This window comes from Stegodyphus dumicola, chromosome X1 (genome assembly GCF_044657685.1).
Source record: "Stegodyphus dumicola isolate Sdum_Otavi_A_Nest chromosome X1, ASM4465768v1".
NCBI classification, from domain to species: Eukaryota; Metazoa; Arthropoda; class Arachnida; order Araneae; family Eresidae; genus Stegodyphus; species Stegodyphus dumicola.
In genome coordinates this window covers 14,573,439-14,593,897 of record NC_140780.1, presented here as the reverse complement: position 1 = coordinate 14,593,897, position 20,459 = coordinate 14,573,439, and the positions used below count along the sequence as shown (strand labels likewise).

The 20,459-nt window shown below is 33.7% G+C and overlaps 1 protein-coding gene across 2 annotated transcripts in view; it reads left to right on the top strand.

Moving 5' to 3' along the window:
* LOC118197295 (uncharacterized) overlaps window positions 1-20,459 on the top strand; it is a 307,554-nt gene that overhangs the window by 267,510 nt on the left and 19,585 nt on the right. For both annotated transcript variants that reach the window (XM_085806934.1, XM_085806935.1), the window contains exons 26-31: window positions 3,385-3,438; window positions 13,751-13,795; window positions 13,871-13,924; window positions 18,956-19,009; window positions 19,604-19,666; window positions 19,744-19,815. In XM_085806934.1, coding sequence (XP_085663060.1) covers window positions 3,385-3,438; window positions 13,751-13,795; window positions 13,871-13,924; window positions 18,956-19,009; window positions 19,604-19,666; window positions 19,744-19,815 — 342 coding nt within the window. The remainder of the gene's footprint in view (window positions 1-3,384; window positions 3,439-13,750; window positions 13,796-13,870; window positions 13,925-18,955; window positions 19,010-19,603; window positions 19,667-19,743; window positions 19,816-20,459) is intronic.

Here is a 20,459-nt window from a genome sequence, read left to right as displayed (position 1 = left end):
ATTAGCGTGTTTCTCTTCTAGTCTAGTTTGTGCTATCAACCGGCATTTTCGAGAATATTTTACTGTTTATTGTTTTACCACGTGCACCATTTTATTTACTTCTTTCCACGTGGCCATCATTTTTTCGGATTTGGTTTATGCTATCAACCGGCATTTTCGAGGTAATTCTATATTTTTTCGGTTTACCACGTGCACGATTTTGACTTTCATTGCTTCTTTCCACGTGGCTATTGGTTTTTCAGTATTGGATGTTTCTCTCCTTTTGGAATGTTTTTGTCATTTGTTGATGAAAATTGTCTTCATTATTTATTGGTGTTTTTTTTTTTTTCATGTTATAAGTAATTACTTGTTTGGACTTTCGGAATTACATTTCTTTTGTTCACTTGTTTCTTGCTTGTGCCCTTTTCACAATATGTCCACTGACAGGAACCGATTTTGTAAGTTACGCCTTAAGCGTACGAAATTCTTGAATCATCTACAGTTTCTACTTAAATGCAAACATCAAAATTTCATTCCCAAATTTATACATGTGAAATGTAGCCTTAAAGCTTCCGTTCACGTTTCAAAAATTTTGCATAAATTCAAATTGGCACTTCTTCGTCACATTATAAGGGACACACGCAAACGTTTATCAAAAATTGAATTTGAATTATATTACCTCCATTTAAAAATTGCTAATTCCACTGAAAAAAAAATTTTTCCTCATTTGAACATACATCCTGGTCTAGAACCGATACCGTTTGTCAACGGCATAAAAATGTGCTCATTTCTAAATTCCAAAAACTCACACACCAGTCGGATAGTCCCAATTATCTAGCTGATCTTCCCACTGTAAACGTTAACTCCATTGTTAATATCTCCAATAGGAATCTTTCGGAGGATCAGTTAAAAGTATTAAAATATAATTTCAACTTTTCAAAGACATCTAAACCTTCAATTCCTCAAATCATCGCCCCTATAGAGAAAGCCTTTAAATTCTCCAAAATTTCGGAAACGCAGAAGGATACAATCCGCCACCTAATTACTCATAACGTTAATTTTAACAATAAATCTTTGGGTTCTAATCTTAGCAAAAAGGAAAATGAGATCTTACGTGAAATTAATTCTGATACTAATATCATTATCTCTAAAGCTGATAAGGGCGGACAGATCGTTGTTATGGACAAACACACATATATTACTGCAGTCTCTAAATTGATAAATGAAGGCCCATACTGCTCGATCCCTAAAGATCCTTCAACTTCGGACCTCATGAAAGTAAAAAGTGCTATTAAATCTTCCCACATTCTGCCAACTCAGTTGAAGAAATCACTTATTCCGCCTATTACTAATTGCGCTAGACTTTATGCTCTTCCAAAAGTCCACAAAACCGGTATTCCTTTTCGACCAATTGTTTCCAACATAGGTACTGCTTCATATCCTTTGGCCAAATATTTAGTTTCCAGATTTTCTCCTCTACTTGATAACAATATTCACACTGTAAAAAATTCTGTTGAAGTCATTGATAAACTTAAAAATATTTCCCCACTTCGTTCCATTATGGTTTCATTTGATGTCAAATCATTGTTTACTAATGTTCCGGTCGAAGGAGCACTAAATTGTCTTGAAACTAGGCTTCGGGAATTTCACTTCACACATACTGAAATTAATGAGTTGGTTTCGCTTACTAAAGTTTCTCTAAGTCAAACCCACTTTGTTTTCCAAAATGCATATTTTCGTCAAGTTGAAGGATTGGCTATGGGTAATCCTCTCAGTCCGGTACTTGCTGACATTTATATGCACTATTTTGAGATGAAATTATTTGATAAATTATCTTTTCGTCTTTGGATTCGGTATGTTGACGACACTTTCGCACTTTTTGACGGTTATAAAGAGGATTTATCCGAGATTCTATCTATTATGAATTCAATTGATCCAGCCATCCAATTCACTCTTGAAATTGAATCCAACAATTCCCTCCCCTTCCTCGATATTCTTATAATCCGCAATGAAACCGATTTTAGCACCACTGTGTACCGTAAACCCTTTGCAGTTTGTTTACCACCCCATGCCAAGTCATGCCACCCTGTTAAGCAAAAAATGGCTTCTTTTTACTATTATGTTTTCCGCGCGCTAAAAGTTTGTTCCTCTGAATCTTTGCTTACCAATGAACTTAATTATTTGAGAGCAGTTGCGATTGACCGTGGATTTTCTCCCGTGATTATTGATAAAGCCGTCAAAAAATTTTCAGATTCCCATCAAAGAAGACATTCCACTGTTAGAAATAATATCAATGACCTTGTCGTGCTTCCATTTTATCCTTCTGTTAGCTATAAAATTGCACGGATTCTCCAGAAATTCAATTTTCAAGTCGGTTTCTCCCCTATTAATAAAATTCACCCTTCGATTCTAAAAGATTGCGTTTCTGTCTTGAATTCTTGGGGAATTTATAGTATATCATGTCAGTGTGGTTTAAGATATATTGGCCAAACAAAAAGAGCGTTGAAGTTTCGTATCAAGGAACATGAATCTTATGTCAAAAAAGGGGAAATTAACAAGTCTTCAATAGCGTATCATAGCTGGACTTTTAACCATAATTTTGATTTTGGGTCTGCAAAAATCATCCAAAAGGCTTCTTCCATAGGCGAATTGGATTTTCTTGAGGCTTTTCACATTCACAAAGATTTAGAAAGTTTAGTTAATGATTTGAAGTCCAATCCAGTCCTTCCTAATGCCTTTAAAATTCTACTGTCTTAATTCAATTATTTTTGCCGATAGATGGCGTTACCTCCTCGCACTTGGTACTACCAGAGGGTATAAAAATCCGTTCAGTGGTTACTTTCCATTATTTGAAGTTCAGATTTTGAGCGTAATGTGCATTTGCCCCTCGCTCCCTATTTTAACTTCGCTAATATTTCTTTATGCTTGATCAGACAGCCTGGCTCAGTAAAAGTAGGCGGCCAGTGCAACTTTGATTAAAAATCTAGTTATAACGACGTGCAGTGCTGATAAGCACCACGTGTTTCTGTGATTCCTATTTTCTTCTTTCTATGTATTTCTTTCTCCTGATGAGGAGGGACCTTTAGCTGCCCTCGAAATCGATTGAGTGTTTCATTATACCTACGCTAAATATAAGGTTGTTTTTCACGGTTTTGATTGTCACATTAGCGTGTTTCTCTTCTAGTCTAACGTTTCATATGTTCAGATAATAAATATTTATAATTATATTTAATTTTATAAGTAGCTTTTATTTTTAACTAATAATATTTGCTTGTTCTGAGTGAAGTAAATTAAATTAGAAGTGAAGTAAGTTTTCAATGCTTTAAGCAAATAATGGAGTATGCATTATTAATTTAAGCAGTGCACTTTTGTACCATGTTTTTTAACTTTTTAAACATTTGTTAGGGTGAACCTGGTTTACCTGGACGACCTGGGCCTCCTGGCGTTCCCGGCTTACCGGTAAATTTCAAATAATAACATTGTTTTAAATAATAAGTTTTGATTTTTAGTAATTTTGATTTTAATTAAAAGTAATATTTTGCTTGAAAATTTTCTGTTTGTTCTGTGCTTTGTTTGTAAGGATCTTAAGTTTTACTAACGTTTATTTTATTTTAAATCTTTACTATCACTTCTTATTTTCTACTTCCGGCCAGAATTATACGCGTGAAGGAGTTTTATGCAAAGTTGTCTGGCGAACGCCAAGTATTTAAGTGTGGCCTTTTTGCCAAGCAGAGGAGAGGAAGCCGTGAGTTCGAAGCAGGCCGCTTACCTTAGAAGTTACGCAGTTGCTACTTTGCCTTCCAGGCCAGAGGTTTTAATCCTCTTGATAAATTAAACGTATTGTAGTGTTCACAGTCTCTGTGCTACATACGCTTCCTGTTATTATAAGGCCAATCTTATTCTAAAGTTAAATTAGAGTTTAGTTTTATTTTGATATCTTTTAAGTTAGACCCCGAGTGGAGGGTCATTGTATTCCGAAGTACGGAAGTCATTGTATATAAAGAAAAAAAATAAAGGGTTTTGTATACCCTTCGTCTGTATCCTGTCTACTTACTACAATTAGTGAACATAGCTTTAGTAAGCTCTCTGTTCTAGTCAGGTCATTGTATGTTTCCGAAGAAGGTAAGAAGAAACATTGAACCTGATAGTGGCGCCCGACGAAGAATAACCATGGCCGAGTTTCAAGAAGAACCTGTGCTGCCTGCAGAAACAGCTCAGAATCCAGAAATGCCAGCTGCCGCCCTGGAAGGATTTGGGTATATTGTCCAGACCATGCGCGCTTCGATGAAACCAGAAGCAACGTTTAATGGACACTCACAGGTAACCAGTTTTTTGGAAAAATTGGATGACCACTTCATGCTCTACCCCGTGCACGAGTTTCAAAAAGTTACCTTAGCTACCAGCGCTTTGAGGGGCCAAGCGCTTAACTGGTTCAAATGTATCGGCAGAAGTCTCTTGGGTCAAGCAGGAAGTCCCACCTATACCTACGAAAATTTCAAGACTGCCCTACTAAAAGCCTTCCCTGTTGTAAGGGATCGTGCGAAATTAGAAACAGAACTTTTCAGTATATATCAACAAAGAATGGAAAAGCTCTCCAGGTTTATTTTAAGAAAAATTCACGTTTTCAAGCTCTTGTATGGAAACCGTCCGGATCCTGAAATAATTCAAGTGATTTTGCCGAGGTTACTACCCCAAGTGCAAGACTTTATTGAATTGAGAAATCCGACTACACTGGAAAAATTATTTGAGCTAGCAATCCAGTTTGAAAGTAGAAGAACGGCGGACGTCGAAAGAAGACGCCAATATCAACAGCGAAACCAATTTGGTACGCCAAGACTACAGCAAACTCAAGCACATGGCTACGGAGAAAAAGCGAATCAGTGGGCAAGGAAACCCGAGCATTCAAAAACAGCCGGCGAACGTCGACAGTTCAATAGCAACCCAGAAAAAAAGTCTCAAGGCCAGTGGAGAAAGAAGGAAAGCACCGAAAGAAAAAATAATTTAAACTAAAACGGATTTCTGCTGACGAGAGGGTGCGGAAATCCGAAGGCCACGAAAACCCCTCTTCCTACAAGTTAAATACAGTAATGGTGAAAAATTTAACTCTTCCGAAGATTGAAGTCTTGGTAAATAATATCCCGGCCACCGCACTCCTGGATACCGGCGCGCAGTGTTCCTGTGTGGCAGAAGTCTTTTTTAGAAAGTATTTTCGCAAATACCGCATATATAATGCGGATAATACAACAGTATTAGCGGCGCAAGGAGAACAATGTAAGTGCGTAGGTAAAGTACCTTTGTACATCCGTATCAAGGACGAACAAGTAAAGGTGATGTTTTTTATAGTAAAGAATTTGCAAGCACACTTAATACTAGGAATAGACTTTCTTTCAGACGCACAAGCTACACTGGATTTTAATGAAGCGTCTCTTAAGTTGACGATGAAACCAGTGCGTGTAGAAAAGGTTGAACCGCCAAGGGTAAATCTCGACCACCTGCCTAATGACGAGCAAGATAGAATCCGACAAGTGGTAAGTGAATTTGCTTCCTTATTTAGTGATATTCCAGGATTTACCCAGGTTACTAACCATAGTATTGACACCGGAGATGCATTGCCGGTTCGTCAAAAACCATACCGGTATGATAAGAATAAGGAAAAAATTATAGAATGGCATATTACCGATATGCTACGTAAAAAGATCGTAACGCCTATCTCAAGTAGTTATGCTAGTCCGGTGGTTTTATGTAAGAAAAATAATGATTATCCTTTGGAGCATCCAAAAAGGTGGAGATTCGCTATTGATTACCGTAAATTAAATTCCATAACGAAATATCCGGTATATCCGTTACCGATTATAGAAGAAATTTTAAGGAACATAAAATCAACCAAATTTATGACAACTTTAGACTTAACGAATGGTTATTTTCAAATAGGGATCAGGCCTGAGGACGTGCCTAAGACTGCTTTTATAACCAAGTCTGGCACTTATGCATTTTTGCGAATGCCGTTTGGCCTTTCAGGCGCCCCAGCAACATTTCAGCTATGCATGGACATTGTGTTAAGACCTGTTCTCGGAAAGTCCACATTTATCTATTTAGACGATATCATTATTACTAGTGATAATCTAGACCAACATGTACAGGATTTAAGACAGGTGTTTTCTTTATTAAATGAGGCCGGTCTAAAAGTTAATGTCGAAAAATGCAAATTTGCAGCCCCTGAATTAAAATATTTAGGTTACAAAATATCGCAAAAAGGGATCGAGACAGATGAATCAAAAATAATCGCTGTACAAAAGTATCCGACTCCAAACACGGCAAAGAAGCTCTCTTCTTTTCTAGGACTTTGTTCATATTATAGGTCCTTTATAAAAGATTTTGCGGCTATCGCTGAGCCATTGTTAAAATTAAAAAGGAAAAAGGCAAGATTCTCGTGGACGGCCGAAGCCAATAGTGCTTTCGAAAAATTAAAACAAGCATTAACGCAAGCCCCTGTGTTGAAATTTCCTGAAAAGGATGAAAATTTAGAAATTTCAGCGGATGCTTCGGATTATGCGGTAGGAGCGGTACTTTCGCAAAATCAGCAGCCAGTGGCATTTTTTAGCCGAACTTTAAATCAAACACAAAGAAACTATTCCGCGACCGAGAGAGAGGCACTTGCAGTTCTGTTAGCAGTGCAAAAGTTCCGAGTCTATTTTGGAAAGGCGCCGATAACAGTATATTCTGATCATGCGGCGGTAACTAGATTGTACTCTGGGAAAAATTTATCCCCAAGGTTAATAAGATGGGCATTCAAGCTGCAAGAATATAATCTGGTAATCAAGCATACCCCCGGAAAGGAAAATATCGTAGCAGATGCCCTATCACGAATTAAATTAGACGAACAGGGTAATACCGTAAAAGTTGCAATGCTGACAGCGTGTACAATAAATTCCCGAGAAACTGTAATAACCGAACTGGGTAAGGATCCTGAGTTTGGAAGTATTTATGAGTATTTGAAGGATCCTGAAAATTTTAGCCACCAAGATATTGTGGCGATAAGAAATAGGGCGGCCCATTACGAACTAATAGATGGTCTATTATTTTATACAAAAACTACGAATTCCAACAACGAATTTCGACCTGTTATCCCAGCTAGTCTTAGATTAAATATCCTGCAAGAGCTCCATGACAGCCGTTTAGCTTCTCATGCTGGTATTCGAAAAACTACTCAACGCGTACGCGAGGCAGTCTACTTTCCTGAACTGCAAAAGTTAACAAGGGCGTATGTCCAGTCCTGCCCAACATGTCAAGCCGTTAATTATATTAATTTCCGCCCGGCCGGGTTTCTAAATAGTATTAAATCCGAATTTCCAAATGAAATAATCGGCATCGATTTATTGGGCCCTTTCCCAAAAAGTCAGTTAAACAAAAGTCGCTATCTCCTTGTTATAGTTGATCATTTTAGTAAATGGACCGAAATTGTTCCCTTAAAACGAGCCTCCGCGAAATTAGTTACCGATTCTATTTTAAATAAATATATTTTAAAATACGGGGCGCCCCTAAAAGTTATATCGGATAATGGTCCTCAATTTGTAAGTAATATATTTGAAGACATGTGCCAAAAACTGGGCATACGTCATTTAAAAATGGTCCCGTATCGGCCGCAATCAAATATAGCGGAACGGGTCAACAGAAATATAGTGAAAATTATCCGTAGTTATGTTAAAAATTTTCATAAAAGCTGGGATAACTATGTCAATGAATTTGCTTTCGCCCTTAGGACCGCAAAACATGATACAACGGGAAAAACTCCTGCTGAGTTATTTCTAGGCAGAAAGATTATAACACCGTTAGATAAACTATTTTATGTGCAACAAAGAGCCCCAGAATTTAAAATGGGTGATATAGAAAAACTAATAAAAGAAGCAAAAAAGAATACAGAAGTAGCACAAAGAAAACAAAAATTGTATTATGACTTGAAACGACGGGGAGTAACTTATAAAGTAGGGGATGAAGTACTAAAAATTAAGCATTCACTTTCTTCAGCACCAGAAGATAAAACTGCCAAATTTTTCCCACGCTTTGAAGGACCATATGTTATAGAAAAAATAACTCACGCTGTTGTAGTATTAAAGGCAAGAAATGGTGAAACCTGTTCCGCAAACATTGACCAGATGAAACCATTCTATGACCGTAATAAAATGCAAATCTTTTCAGATCTTTTGCAGGATCCGGGACGGCAGACACCGCAGGTACAAGTTCCAGAGGTGGGAAAACGACAAGTACAAGGGCAAGCCAATGAGAGACAGAAGCAAGTGAAAAGAAAATTGCCCCGCGGAAAAATTGAAGGTACAAAGAAAAAGAAGCCGTTCCACCGTCCAAAAAACAGAGTTCACGAACACCCCCAGAATGAAGAAGGGAGAAGGACGACGTATGTGGAAAAGACCGGGAGAAAGGACGGCAACTATAACCCGGCTGTGAAACGGAAGATTGACTCATCCGACAGAACTCTCCGCAGCAAAAGTCGCCGAACTGCGGAAGGGCCATCAGCGGCGGAGGAAAAAGTACAAGAAAAATTTGAACGGCCAACAACGAGGTCCAAGCAGGATCACGACAGAAGTTTCCCGGTTCCACCAAGACCAGCTGCCTTCAAACGGCCAAGACCACAAGCAGAGGACAGAAGGAAGATGTTCAAGGGTGGCCGTAGTGGTGAAAAACGGAAGCTTCCAGAGGAAAGCACTGAAGGGCGAGCCCGTACAAGAAGGAGGATCAACCAAGCTACGGTCTGCAGCACCTTTAAAGACTGGGCCCAGAAAAGGATGTCTGAATATTACAAAGATAAGTAAAATTTTGTGTTACTTTACAAACTTAAGTTAATCTTTCATTCTTACTGCAAGTGGCAGATTTGAAGAAGTTTTACCTCATGCGAGGTCTACCTTTATCGCCAAAAGGGCGAGAAATGAGTTGTGACCGATTTTCTTATTATGTTTTTCAATTACTCGCGCGTAAAACTAAAGTTGATGTATAATAGCGTTGTATAAAGACTTAAATATTGTAAAAAGTTATTGTATAAATTTTATTTAAAACATTCTAACAAGAAAGAAGTTTTAGTTTGAAAGACTTTTTGAAATGTAGTATTATTTCAATGTAGAAAGAATTGACACTTGCTTTGAAAAGAATAGAAGTTAACAATGTACTACTAATGTATGTTTTCAAATGTGGAAAATTAACGGCATCTTGATATGTTCTTGTATACATGTGAACTGTTATTTTGAATGTTTAGAAATAACGTGATATGGTAAAAGTGAAAGTAATGTTAAAAAATTTGTTATTCGTGTGACTGTAAAGATTAAATCATGGTGAATATGTGTTAAAGGTTGAATGATGTAGTTAGGCTCTCTGACGCTACACTTTAGAGTTAGCCACTTTCAGAATAGTACCTCAGGGTCTAGAGTTGAAATTAGGGTGTGTTAAGAGGTCTCGTATGTTGGATTTTAACACGTTAGTGTTTTGATTGTAGGAGGAAGTGTTGAACACATAGACAGAAACACATTCGTGTTTGGTGTTTTTACAACACATGTCAGAGAGCACGGGGAGAGATAATTAAAATAGTCATGAATGAAATAAGAATGTTAAGAAAAGTATATTCTATATGTTATTTGCAATGTCATTCTGTAACATTTCATTAAACTAGTTTTCCTTCCAGATCTCTGGAAGGAACCAGAATTGAATAAAGCTCCTGTTTTGATGCAGTACAGATGAAAAAGAAAAAAGATTGTTGTATATTCCGGGAGCTGCTATTGTAACAAATTTCTTTCTTTTAAAATTTTCTAGTTTCTAGCTAAGTTATGTTTGTAAAAGTTTGGCCTCGCGTTAGTTTCTAGAGCTAAAAGTTTTCAACAAGGTCGTTTTAGACCTCAGTTTCAAACTAATTAACTCTGGCGGGAAGTATGTAAGGATCTTAAGTTTTACTAACGTTTATTTTATTTTAAATCTTTACTATCACTTCTTATTTTCTACTTCCGGCCAGAATTATAAGCGTGAAGGAGTTTTATGCAAAGTTGTCTGGCGAACGCCAAGTATTTAAGTGTGGCCTTTTTGCCAAGCAGAGGAGAGGAAGCCGTGAGTTCGAAGCAGGCCGCTTACCTTAGAAGTTACGCAGTTGCTACTTTGCCTTCCAGGCCAGAGGTTTTAATCCTCTTGATAAATTAAACGTATTGTAGTGTTCACAGTCTCTGTGCTACATACGCTTCCTGTTATTATAAGGCCAATCTTATTCTAAAGTTAAATTAGAGTTTAGTTTTATTTTGATATCTTTTAAGTTAGACCCCGAGTGGAGGGTCATTGTATTCCGAAGTACGGAAGTCATTGTATATAAAGAAAAAAAATAAAGGGTTTTGTATACCCTTCGTCTGTATCCTGTCTACTTACTACAATTAGTGAACATAGCTTTAGTAAGCTCTCTGTTCTAGTCAGGTCATTGTATGTTTCCGAAGAAGGTAAGAAGAAACATTGAACCTGATATGTTTACATATGTCAGTTTCATTAATTTTTATTTAGTATAAATTATATTTTGTAGGACTAATGCATTTAAACCGGCAAGCGTGTTTCTTCATATTTAATATTATAACATTCGACTTTTCTCTGTTCATCATATTGTAATAATTGGTGTCACAAAGAATATACCACGGGAATTTCTTCTTTCTTGACAATAGAAACAAAAACTTAAGATGCGGTAAGCATCGTATAATGCAAATAATGAGGACTTTATATGTGCAGCGGATAAGATTTCGAAAATCAGTTTAAGAAGTACTTCTAATGACTGTACACAGAAAAAATGTGTAAACTATATGGCAGAATAACGGATAATTCATAAATCTACCACATTTTACTTAGAAGGAAATGCCTTGATCATTTACAGTGCTTCATTTTCAAATAATGCATAGTTAATTCAATGAGTAAGGTAACAAAACTTCGTAAATTTGCAAAATTTTAACATATATTTCTAAACAAGGGAAAGGTTATAGTGTATATTATTTTTTCATAAAATATCCATGATTGTAAAAAATATTTGTTCTACTAATATACCAAGATATCTCTGCTATCATGCAGGTACAGGTGACAGAGGAAAGGGACACTTACTAACTGAGGTAAATAGATATACGTCCTCCTCTGACTAGATGCAACAACTCCCTGGAGCCCCATGGGAGCACATTTCGAGAGTTTAGGCAGGTGGACATCAGGCATGTTGTTGGTCGAGTATGGCCTAGAGTTGCTATGTAGCAATATGAGACTTGTTCATAGCAACCAGGTCGTTCTTCGGCGAACTGCCTTCTGCGACCACCTCGGTCTGTTACAATAACGAGCAAAAATCGTCTGTGCCTTTAAAGTGGAAATTAGCGAGAAATACTCTATTGTGGCTCCAAAAGATCACCATCATGCCCTTCTTTATTGAGAAATCATTTTGAACTTCTTGGAAGATGGAGGAGATAAGTGTTTTCATTTCAAGAATGATTGCTTCACTGCTAATGTCATGTCATTCGCTCATATTTCATCTCCTATAGTAAAGCGGTGCATCAGTTGTTCTCCTTTTCTCACGATACATGATCAAGTCCATGAAACACAATAGTGTCCCAGTGCCTTTATGATCATATATGATTTGCTTGATATCTAGTGTGAACATGTTTTTTTTACTCCTGTTCGTAAACTATATCGTATCGCTCGCAGTTTCCATTGAGATGTTCAGTTCATTAGAAATATCACAAAGTCTAATGTGTCGTCTAATCTTTGGATTCTCCTGAATCGAACAGATACAGACTGTGCGACACAGACTGTTCATTAGAAATATCACTAAGTTCAATGTGTCGATTCTCTTGAATCGAACAATTACTGTGGCACACTCTGTAGTGGACGACGCTAGCTTTCTAGATCTCTTAAACATCAGTCCTATTATTGTCAAAGATAATGCATCGAAAAGGAACTTGTTTTAGTGATCACTGTTACTTTGTGACATAACGTAGTTACTTAATTTTTCATGGAAGCTAGAAAAAGTAACGTAAGTAGAGGAGGCAGAGAGGGGTGGGCTCCTGGCGGCATTTTTGACGTGAATATTATTTATATGGGTTATTCATATGTATCGTCGAAACAGTTGAAAATATTGAGATTCTGAGGTGCCATATGGTATTCATTTGAGAAGAAAAAAATTACTTTAGAAGAATAGTATTCAAATAAATTCTAGTATTCAAATAAATCACTTCGGGATTCCGACAGCTACATAACTTGTTCTACCTCCTCTACTATATCGAAATTTTTTCAAAGAAATCACTTTGGGATTCCAACAGCTACATAATCTTGCTCTACCTACTCTACTATATATCAAAATTTTTTCAAAGAAATCACTTCGGGATTCCAACAGCTACATAATCTTGTTCTATCTCCTATATTATATCGAAATTTTTGAATTAAAAGTACGAATATAAACTAAATTACAATCACAATGATATTTATAAAGAATAATTCTTTTCTCCTTTCTTTCTAAAGAGAGAAATATTGCAGAATTTTATTTCTATTATTGCTAAGAAAAACGGAATAGGGAATTGGAAGGTCTATCTTTTTTAACTTTTCGTAGTTTATTATGAAACCTCTAGAATATTATGAATAGTGTCCCAGTGCCTTTATGATCATCTATGATTTGCTTGATATCTAGTGTGAATATGTTTTTTTTACTCCTGCTCGTAAATTATATCGCTCGCAGTTTCCATTAAGACGTTCAGTTCATTAGAAATATCACAAAGTCAAACAGAACAAAGTTTAAAATATTGTAAAACTACTGTGAACTTTCCTGACACTTGCATAAGTGTTACTAATTGTGAGAGGAGTTTTCTAAATAAAAATAATTTAAGAGGTATATAAGGTTGTATATTTGCTTTAAGGTATATATAAAGTTTTATGTTCCACAAATGTATATTTTGCTTAAAGACATCTTTCTTTACTTTTTGCATAACAAAAAGTGGAGCAATGAAGTAGATGGCTACAATGTCATCCATGATTTTGCGAACAAAAAAGCAAACAAACAATTAACATCAACTTAAAATGTTGGAATTAAAAACAAAGTTAATAGTAAAAACTCTTTTTCTTAAGTGAAAAACACAAAGGGTAAAATTAATTCCATTTTTACAAGTAGCACATTTTTGATTATAGGGCATAAAGTTATTAATTTATTTCAGTGAAAAATAAAAAAAACCTCTTTTGTGTTATTAATTTTTTATCATTAATCTTTTTTGTAAAATTTTCATACAATGAAAAGTAACTAAAACATCATTTTTAATATATATACATACGATATATATAAACTTATGCTCATTCAGAACATCTGCTCATGGCTTTGGCACTCCGTATCTGTCATTCATCCTTTATTCGACTGGATGGCCAACCTGATTACAGTCCTCATTGCTGCCAGAGGTGGCAGTTATGTGTACTGAATTCTGAAAGCTGTGTACGCCAAACCACCTGAAAATTAAAAAATGTCTCCATCCCATTATACTGTTTATATACAATAAATAAGGTTCTACTGTTCGCTTTGCTTCCTAGTGTTTAGGAGTTTTAATGGCCAGCAGTATTTAATCTCTTATACTGTAAGATTATTTTTTTTGCTACTTTAATGTTCAACGCTAGAGTTTACAAGTTGACAACCTTCTTAGGCTATTGAAATTTATTTTCTTTAAAGTGCTCTTCAGGTAAAAAGTACCCTTCACTATACCTAATAAGAAAAATTTCCGTTCTTTTTAAATAGGGTCCACCAGGCCCTCAAGGAATAGAAGGAAATGAAGGCCCTCAGGTATAATTCATTCATTCAATTTATGCATATTTTGCCATTTAACTAAGATTAGTAATAACTATATTTGCATTTTAGGGCCCTAAAGGCCAGAAAGGAGATGTTGGTCCCGTAGGTCCGGATGGGCACTCAGTAAGTATATTATTTGCAGTAACTGCTCAAGATAAATATTTGTTTTTCTAAAAATTTTTTTAAATAAAAATTACGTATTTATGACACAGTGCTAAGCTGTTGTTCGTGCATAATAATGAGACATTAGTAAATACACACACACATAAAGAGAGAGAGAGACACACACACACACATATAAAATTAGATGATCAGAGGGTTAAAACTCTAACAGGAAATACACATATTAAAATTTAAAAAATTAAATAAAATTAAAATATATAAAATTGTTGAAAATTCCTTAGTCTTTTTCAAGAAGCAGCCGAAATTTTTTCAAAAAGTCACGTTTCTGAATTATATTTGGATGACTGAAATCTTGAAACGTTTCAAAATGAACATTAAAAGAAAGTGTCAATTCAGATTTTTTTAACTAGAATTGAAATAAAAAAAATTAAATAATCAAAGTGCTCTAAAAGTATAAGTAATTTTTAAAAAAATTTAAATTTAGATAATTGTCAAAATACAATCTGTACCGACATCACCCTAAAATAAATAATTGAAAATTAAACATTATTAGAAGAATTTTTAGTGAGAAACCGAAAACCATTAGGTAAATAAAATCAGTGTGCTAAGTAAATTATGAACAAAAAAATAAGCAGAATAGTTAGAAAACTTCGCAAGCCAAAAGTAACATGGTAAGTCAAAAATCAAATACTTCAAATGAAAAACTTTAAGAAATAAATTTATTAAAAAGAAATTAATTAAAAGTAAAAATTTTTTAACAAAAATGCAGGAAAATTTGTCGATTGTAGGGAGGGGGGGGGGGAAATTTAAAATTGAAAGGTTTACAGTCTAAAATGGAAAAAGAAATAAAATATAAAAACGGAATGGAAAATTTTGAAATAAAGTTGAATCAATTAATTCAAATAAACTAAATTGAAATGAAAATTAAAAAGAAATTAAAACCTGAATGAAGGGCCACTTCCAAACCGTGATTTTTATAACTGCTGAGGATACGGTTTACGAAAAGTCGACTTGAGTTGTATGTGTTAGCTAGATGAAAATGAAATAATAAATAACCAGAATTGAGCTGAAGTGTAAAATTGAATAGGATTAAATTTTGTTTTATTAATTTAAACCTCAAAAAAATTAGTCAAACAAATTTAAATTTTTAAATTAAATTTTTTATTTTTTAATTATTTAAGTTATTAAAAGCAAATTGTCTGGGAGAAAGTTAATATTTTTAATAATTTATTGCATGTAAAAAGGAGTAATATATCGGTAATGAGGGTAGAAAAAGCTGTGAAAAGAAAAAAGGTAAATTGACATTAAAAAGGTTTCATCTATTTGGCGTATAATAGGGCTGGAATAGAAATGGGCTGCTTGTTAGTAATTGAGACAGAGAGACTATTTACAAACTTACAAGCATATTTATAATTGTTACGCAGTAAATGCCTCCAAACTTTTTTTAAGTAAATCCTATCCTATATACCTATATAATTATCCTGTATTATAAGTAACAATAAATTTAAATTAAAAACGACCTAATGTGTAACTTATGGAGAAGTAAGGTAGTAAATTTCAGTGGAATATGATTATTAACAAGTGTAATGTTTAGATATTGAATTTCTTGATTAATGGATTCAACTGTAGTGAAAATAATTTCAATTCTTACAACGTGGTTAATAATGGATTACGTTTTTAAAAAATACTGGAATTCCAATGTAAGAGTTTAATGGCAGGAAAGTTAAAAAGTCTTTTTTTATCAAAACGTTTAATTTCCTTATACATGGGAATTTCAAGGCCATGTAATCACTTTTGTTATCAGTGGAATTGGATTTATTAAATTTTAAGCATTTTGACTTTGAATTTTGCCATTTTTTAAACATTTATTAATTTTATTGTATTGTTTGGTTTTGAACTGCTTTTGTTTAAATGTTGATATGCGTATTTCCTTGTTAGAAAATTAGATCACTTTCATAATCTAATTTTGCTTTAAATATTATCTCTTATTATTATTTAGTTTATTTCTCAGCATACTGAATGACTTTGAAAACATACTTTCTTAATTTGAAATTTCTCAACTTTTATGTTTACATATAAATTTTTCTAAATATTCAAAGTATTTCATTATACATACACACACACACATATATATGTGATGTATCAGCTTTAGTCGTAGCTTAAATAATCAGATGATAAGTTTAAAAAACAGGATCCATTTATTATTGGTCAGGGGAAATAGCAGTTACAAATATCATATATCCGGAGTAAATAAAAAGAATTACTAATAACTTTTTGTATGAAGTTTACTGCAACGTGACATTTAAGAAAAAGCTCCCGATATTCCTTTTGCGTGTCCTTTTATAGCCTCTGGAAAGGCGGAGCTTCCAAGAAATGACGTCAGCCTCGTGAGCCAATCCAGTTCGCTTTAAATATTTCCAGAACATTCTATAACTGTACGTGTAGAAAAGGCGGCAAAAACAACTTGACTACGGGGCTGTGGATTTAATTCCACGTGCTTTCAAATAAGAGAACGTAGCCATTAAAAATGAAAAGAACATACAGTTAGAATTTTAAGTGTATTCTTGACTATGGAATTTTATTACCTCAAAAAAAATGTATATATGTATATATATGTGTTTATATGTATATATGTGTTTATATGTATATATGTGTTTATATGTATATATGTGTTTATATGTATATATGTATATATATATATGTATGTATATATATATATATACATTAAAGAACACATGTAAAGAAACAGAAAATTTTTTATGTTTGTGAATTTTCCATTTGAAGAGAAATACAAGTATACAATTAGTTCTCTTTAATTCAAGCAAAGTGAGGTTGTTGGGTAATATGTACATTTAATCTGCACAAGGAAGAGAAACGTGGATCCTATATTTCCCATTTTATCCGTTTCCAAATCCTAAATATGAACGTTCAGAATTATAAGTTTCAATTTCAAGACTTGAAATTAAAATGGCCCTAATTTTTTTACTAGAATGAGCTCGTATCGAATTATTATTATTAACGGGTTATTCATGACGTCAGCCTATATAGAAAACGACATCTGTTTCCTAATACGATGAGTTTATCTATATATTTCTCACATGAATACACAAATCCAATATTTTAAGTTAACTGAGCAGACTCCCAAAGAAGCCACTAATTAAAAATGAGTAATTAAAATTTTAATGAAATAAAATAGAACATGGTGAATGATAAAATTAGATGAAACTCTCTGATTAAGGAGAAAATTAGTAGGTCTAAAACTAAAACTAAATGTTAATTTTGTGTACGTTTATACATATGTAATTTTAAAATTTTAATAAGTGTAATAATTGCATGCTATTAAGAGTTAATTATTTATAATAAACAGCAATAGCAATAGAAAAGCTTTACAATAACCCTGAGTATGGCCTTACTATGTTAAAAAATGGCCGAAAGTCATAATTTTGAGATGAATTTACAATTTGTTCTGCCCTGAAACTCTTGCAGATTTGCCCATCTTTATCTGCCTCGTCTTATTTTTCTGTATATATTACCTTTCATCTTTAACTTCGTATATAACATTTTTTTCAGGTTTCCAATGACATTAAGACACTGTTTCAATGTCCTTCATCAACACTTTTTTCTTCTGTTTCTGCCATTGAATACCTTTTCATTTTACTGGCTTTCATATATTTGACACGACCTAGTTTTTACCCAGTTCATCTTTTAATCTCATGTACCGATGTTCTTGAAATCTTGATGGGTTTCAAAAATACTAACATTCTGTAAATCACCAGTGTAATTCTGTAAATTACTCTAAAATTAGATTAAATTAAATTAAAATAAAATGTTAGAATAATTTTGTAAATTAGTCTAAAATGTATATACGTTCCAGGTAACTTTCTATTTTCCGTTTTATTTGTGTTTCCTGGTTTTAAGAACGAGAGTCTGTATGATCTAAAAAAAGCGTTTTAGAATAAAATTTTCTCTCTCTTTAAAAAAGATAGTTATAAATCATATATGTATGCTTTTACTTCGTTTCGACTCATTTTGTTTTGTCGAGAATATTTTTTGTTTGTGTCATTACCTAAAAGTTAAACCTACCACATAAATTAACAATCTAAATAGCCAATGCAGAACACAACGCAGAATAATAATTGTATCTAGAAACTTTAGTCATTGTGTCATTTTAATACACATATTAATTTTATGAATTGCAATTGCCAGTATTTATGAAGCAAGCAAATAACTTTATGACCTTTATTAAATGGATTGTTTTTTGAAACAAATCACGGTCTTACTTAGGTTAGATATTTGACATAGACAAAGCACATAAGGGTTATTTTTCGCAAATCGATAGCTATAATCTAAACTTTATCAAGAAGAAATTTCTAAAGATAACTTGCTCATTTTTATACTATCTACCAACAATAAGTATTTGCCATGACCTCCACCATTAAATATTGTATAGGAGAAAAAATTGACATTAGTGGCTTGCAGAATGCCACGAAATGCAGAGTTATCTGATTTCGAGAAAGATGTAACCGTCGTGTGTCACAAAAATAGCGACCATAACGTCTGTAAGTTAAAATGCTTTAAAATGTTCTAAATTAAGAGGTGAAAAATTCAGCGTAGTTGAAAATTATATTGTCTGCTCTCATTCTTCAGAATAAAATCTGCTGGTTTAAGAAAATTTAATAATGAAAATTTATTTTTTTATCTGAGGGATAACTGCTAATACATAGAAGTTCTAACTGGATTTCAGTGTCTAGTATAGAATAAAAATGTGTGTTAATATTTCATCAGTATTTTCTATCCTTTACGCTTCATGATATGTTAAACTGAAATATTCTAAGGCGAATTCAGAAATATATTTATTTATTTCCTCTGATTGAATGATAGAGAAATGGCTATTGCCAAACAAAGTTCTGAAATTTACTTTTTCATAATGAAATAGTTTTTAATAAATCATCTGAAAGACCCTGCATATGTTATACAGTAATTTCTTTTCTATTTTTCCTTTCTTGCAATTCATTCTGTGTTTTATTTCAGGGGCCTCGAGGACCTCCTGGTCTTCAAGGGCTCATCGGTCCGCCAGGACCAAAGGTAAGGTCACCTTTTATCTTATTTTTCCCATAGTATAATTGTTCTAGTAAAAATCGTGACAAATGCTAATTAGACAGATTATTATGCGAAATAACATGTAATTAGATGATCACGTAACTCATTTTAAATACACAATCTTTCTAACCGTTCGTTCTCGTGAATTATTCAAGATTTCAGAGTTTATTTACCTCAAAGAGCAGGTGCATACCTGTTAATGTCAAATGAATGCATAACATGCTAATTAATATTCCAAATATAACTCACTGCAATCAACGATAACCTGTCATTTCCATTGAATTTCCAGACTGCTGATATTCATGAAGTTCGTAAAAAAAACTTTCTTATTTTTTAATCTTGTCTGAGGTGGTCAAATCAAAAGAAAACTGGTATGAAAAGAAAAAGGCTTCTGAAATATAGTTTTTTCATAAAATTCACCTTACTTAACACAGCATCAAGGCAAAACATTCATCAATCATGTGAGCTCACCAGCGTATATTTCTTCCGAAAATAAATATTTAGTACAAGAATGAAAATTTAGCATAAATTATGTACAAATACTTACAATTATAGTTAAATCTGTATAATTATTTGTAGGGTGACCAAGGAAATGTAGGACCAAGAGGACCGGAAGGACAACGAGGAGTTCCTGGACCATCGGTATTGAATTAAAAAAAATTAATTTCAGTATCTTTTTTTTCATACCGATGCTTATTAAGGGTATTTTTCTCCTTCAGGGCCCTGCTGGTGATGCAGGAGCTCCCGGACCACCAGGGCTTCCAGGTATCACAGGACCAGCAGGACCACCAGTAAGTCATTTACTTTCCTCAAACAAAAACGTAAATAATTTTAAAATGCTTGAAATGTTCATATCCAACAATATTAATTTCTGTTAATGCGCACTCACCTTTTTTACTAATCGTGTACAACTTTTAAAAATTTTCTTAAATTTGAGAATGGTCTCTAAACGCATTTTTAATTGAATCTAACTTAAAAATAGACTTAAGTTAGGAGTTTCAACGCTTGTATCCCAAGGTTAAATGATCCTTAATGGTGATTATCTTCATAATTTATTGATACGTTAAATCTATTAAACTTAAAAATTATTATTAATACTTCATAAAAATGTTAAAAACTTATACAATTTTATGAAATGTCTCATGGATGGGTATATTGTTATTTCAGCAAATATTTCATATCTTTCTTTCATCAGTCCCTGATATAATTATCTAGTTAAAGGAATAAATCACTCCGAAAGAACGTGGGTATTTTCAGAAATTTGATGGTTAAGACCTTCAACACGAGTACAAAGATATCAAAGATTTTCTTTTAAGCATTATGACGCAGTGGCTTACATTGGGAGAATTCGCACAAACTGAGATTCAGGCGAATCCCAATCAATCTCAATTAGCTTAAACAATTGCAACCTTAATGAAAATGCAGTTAAGTTAAA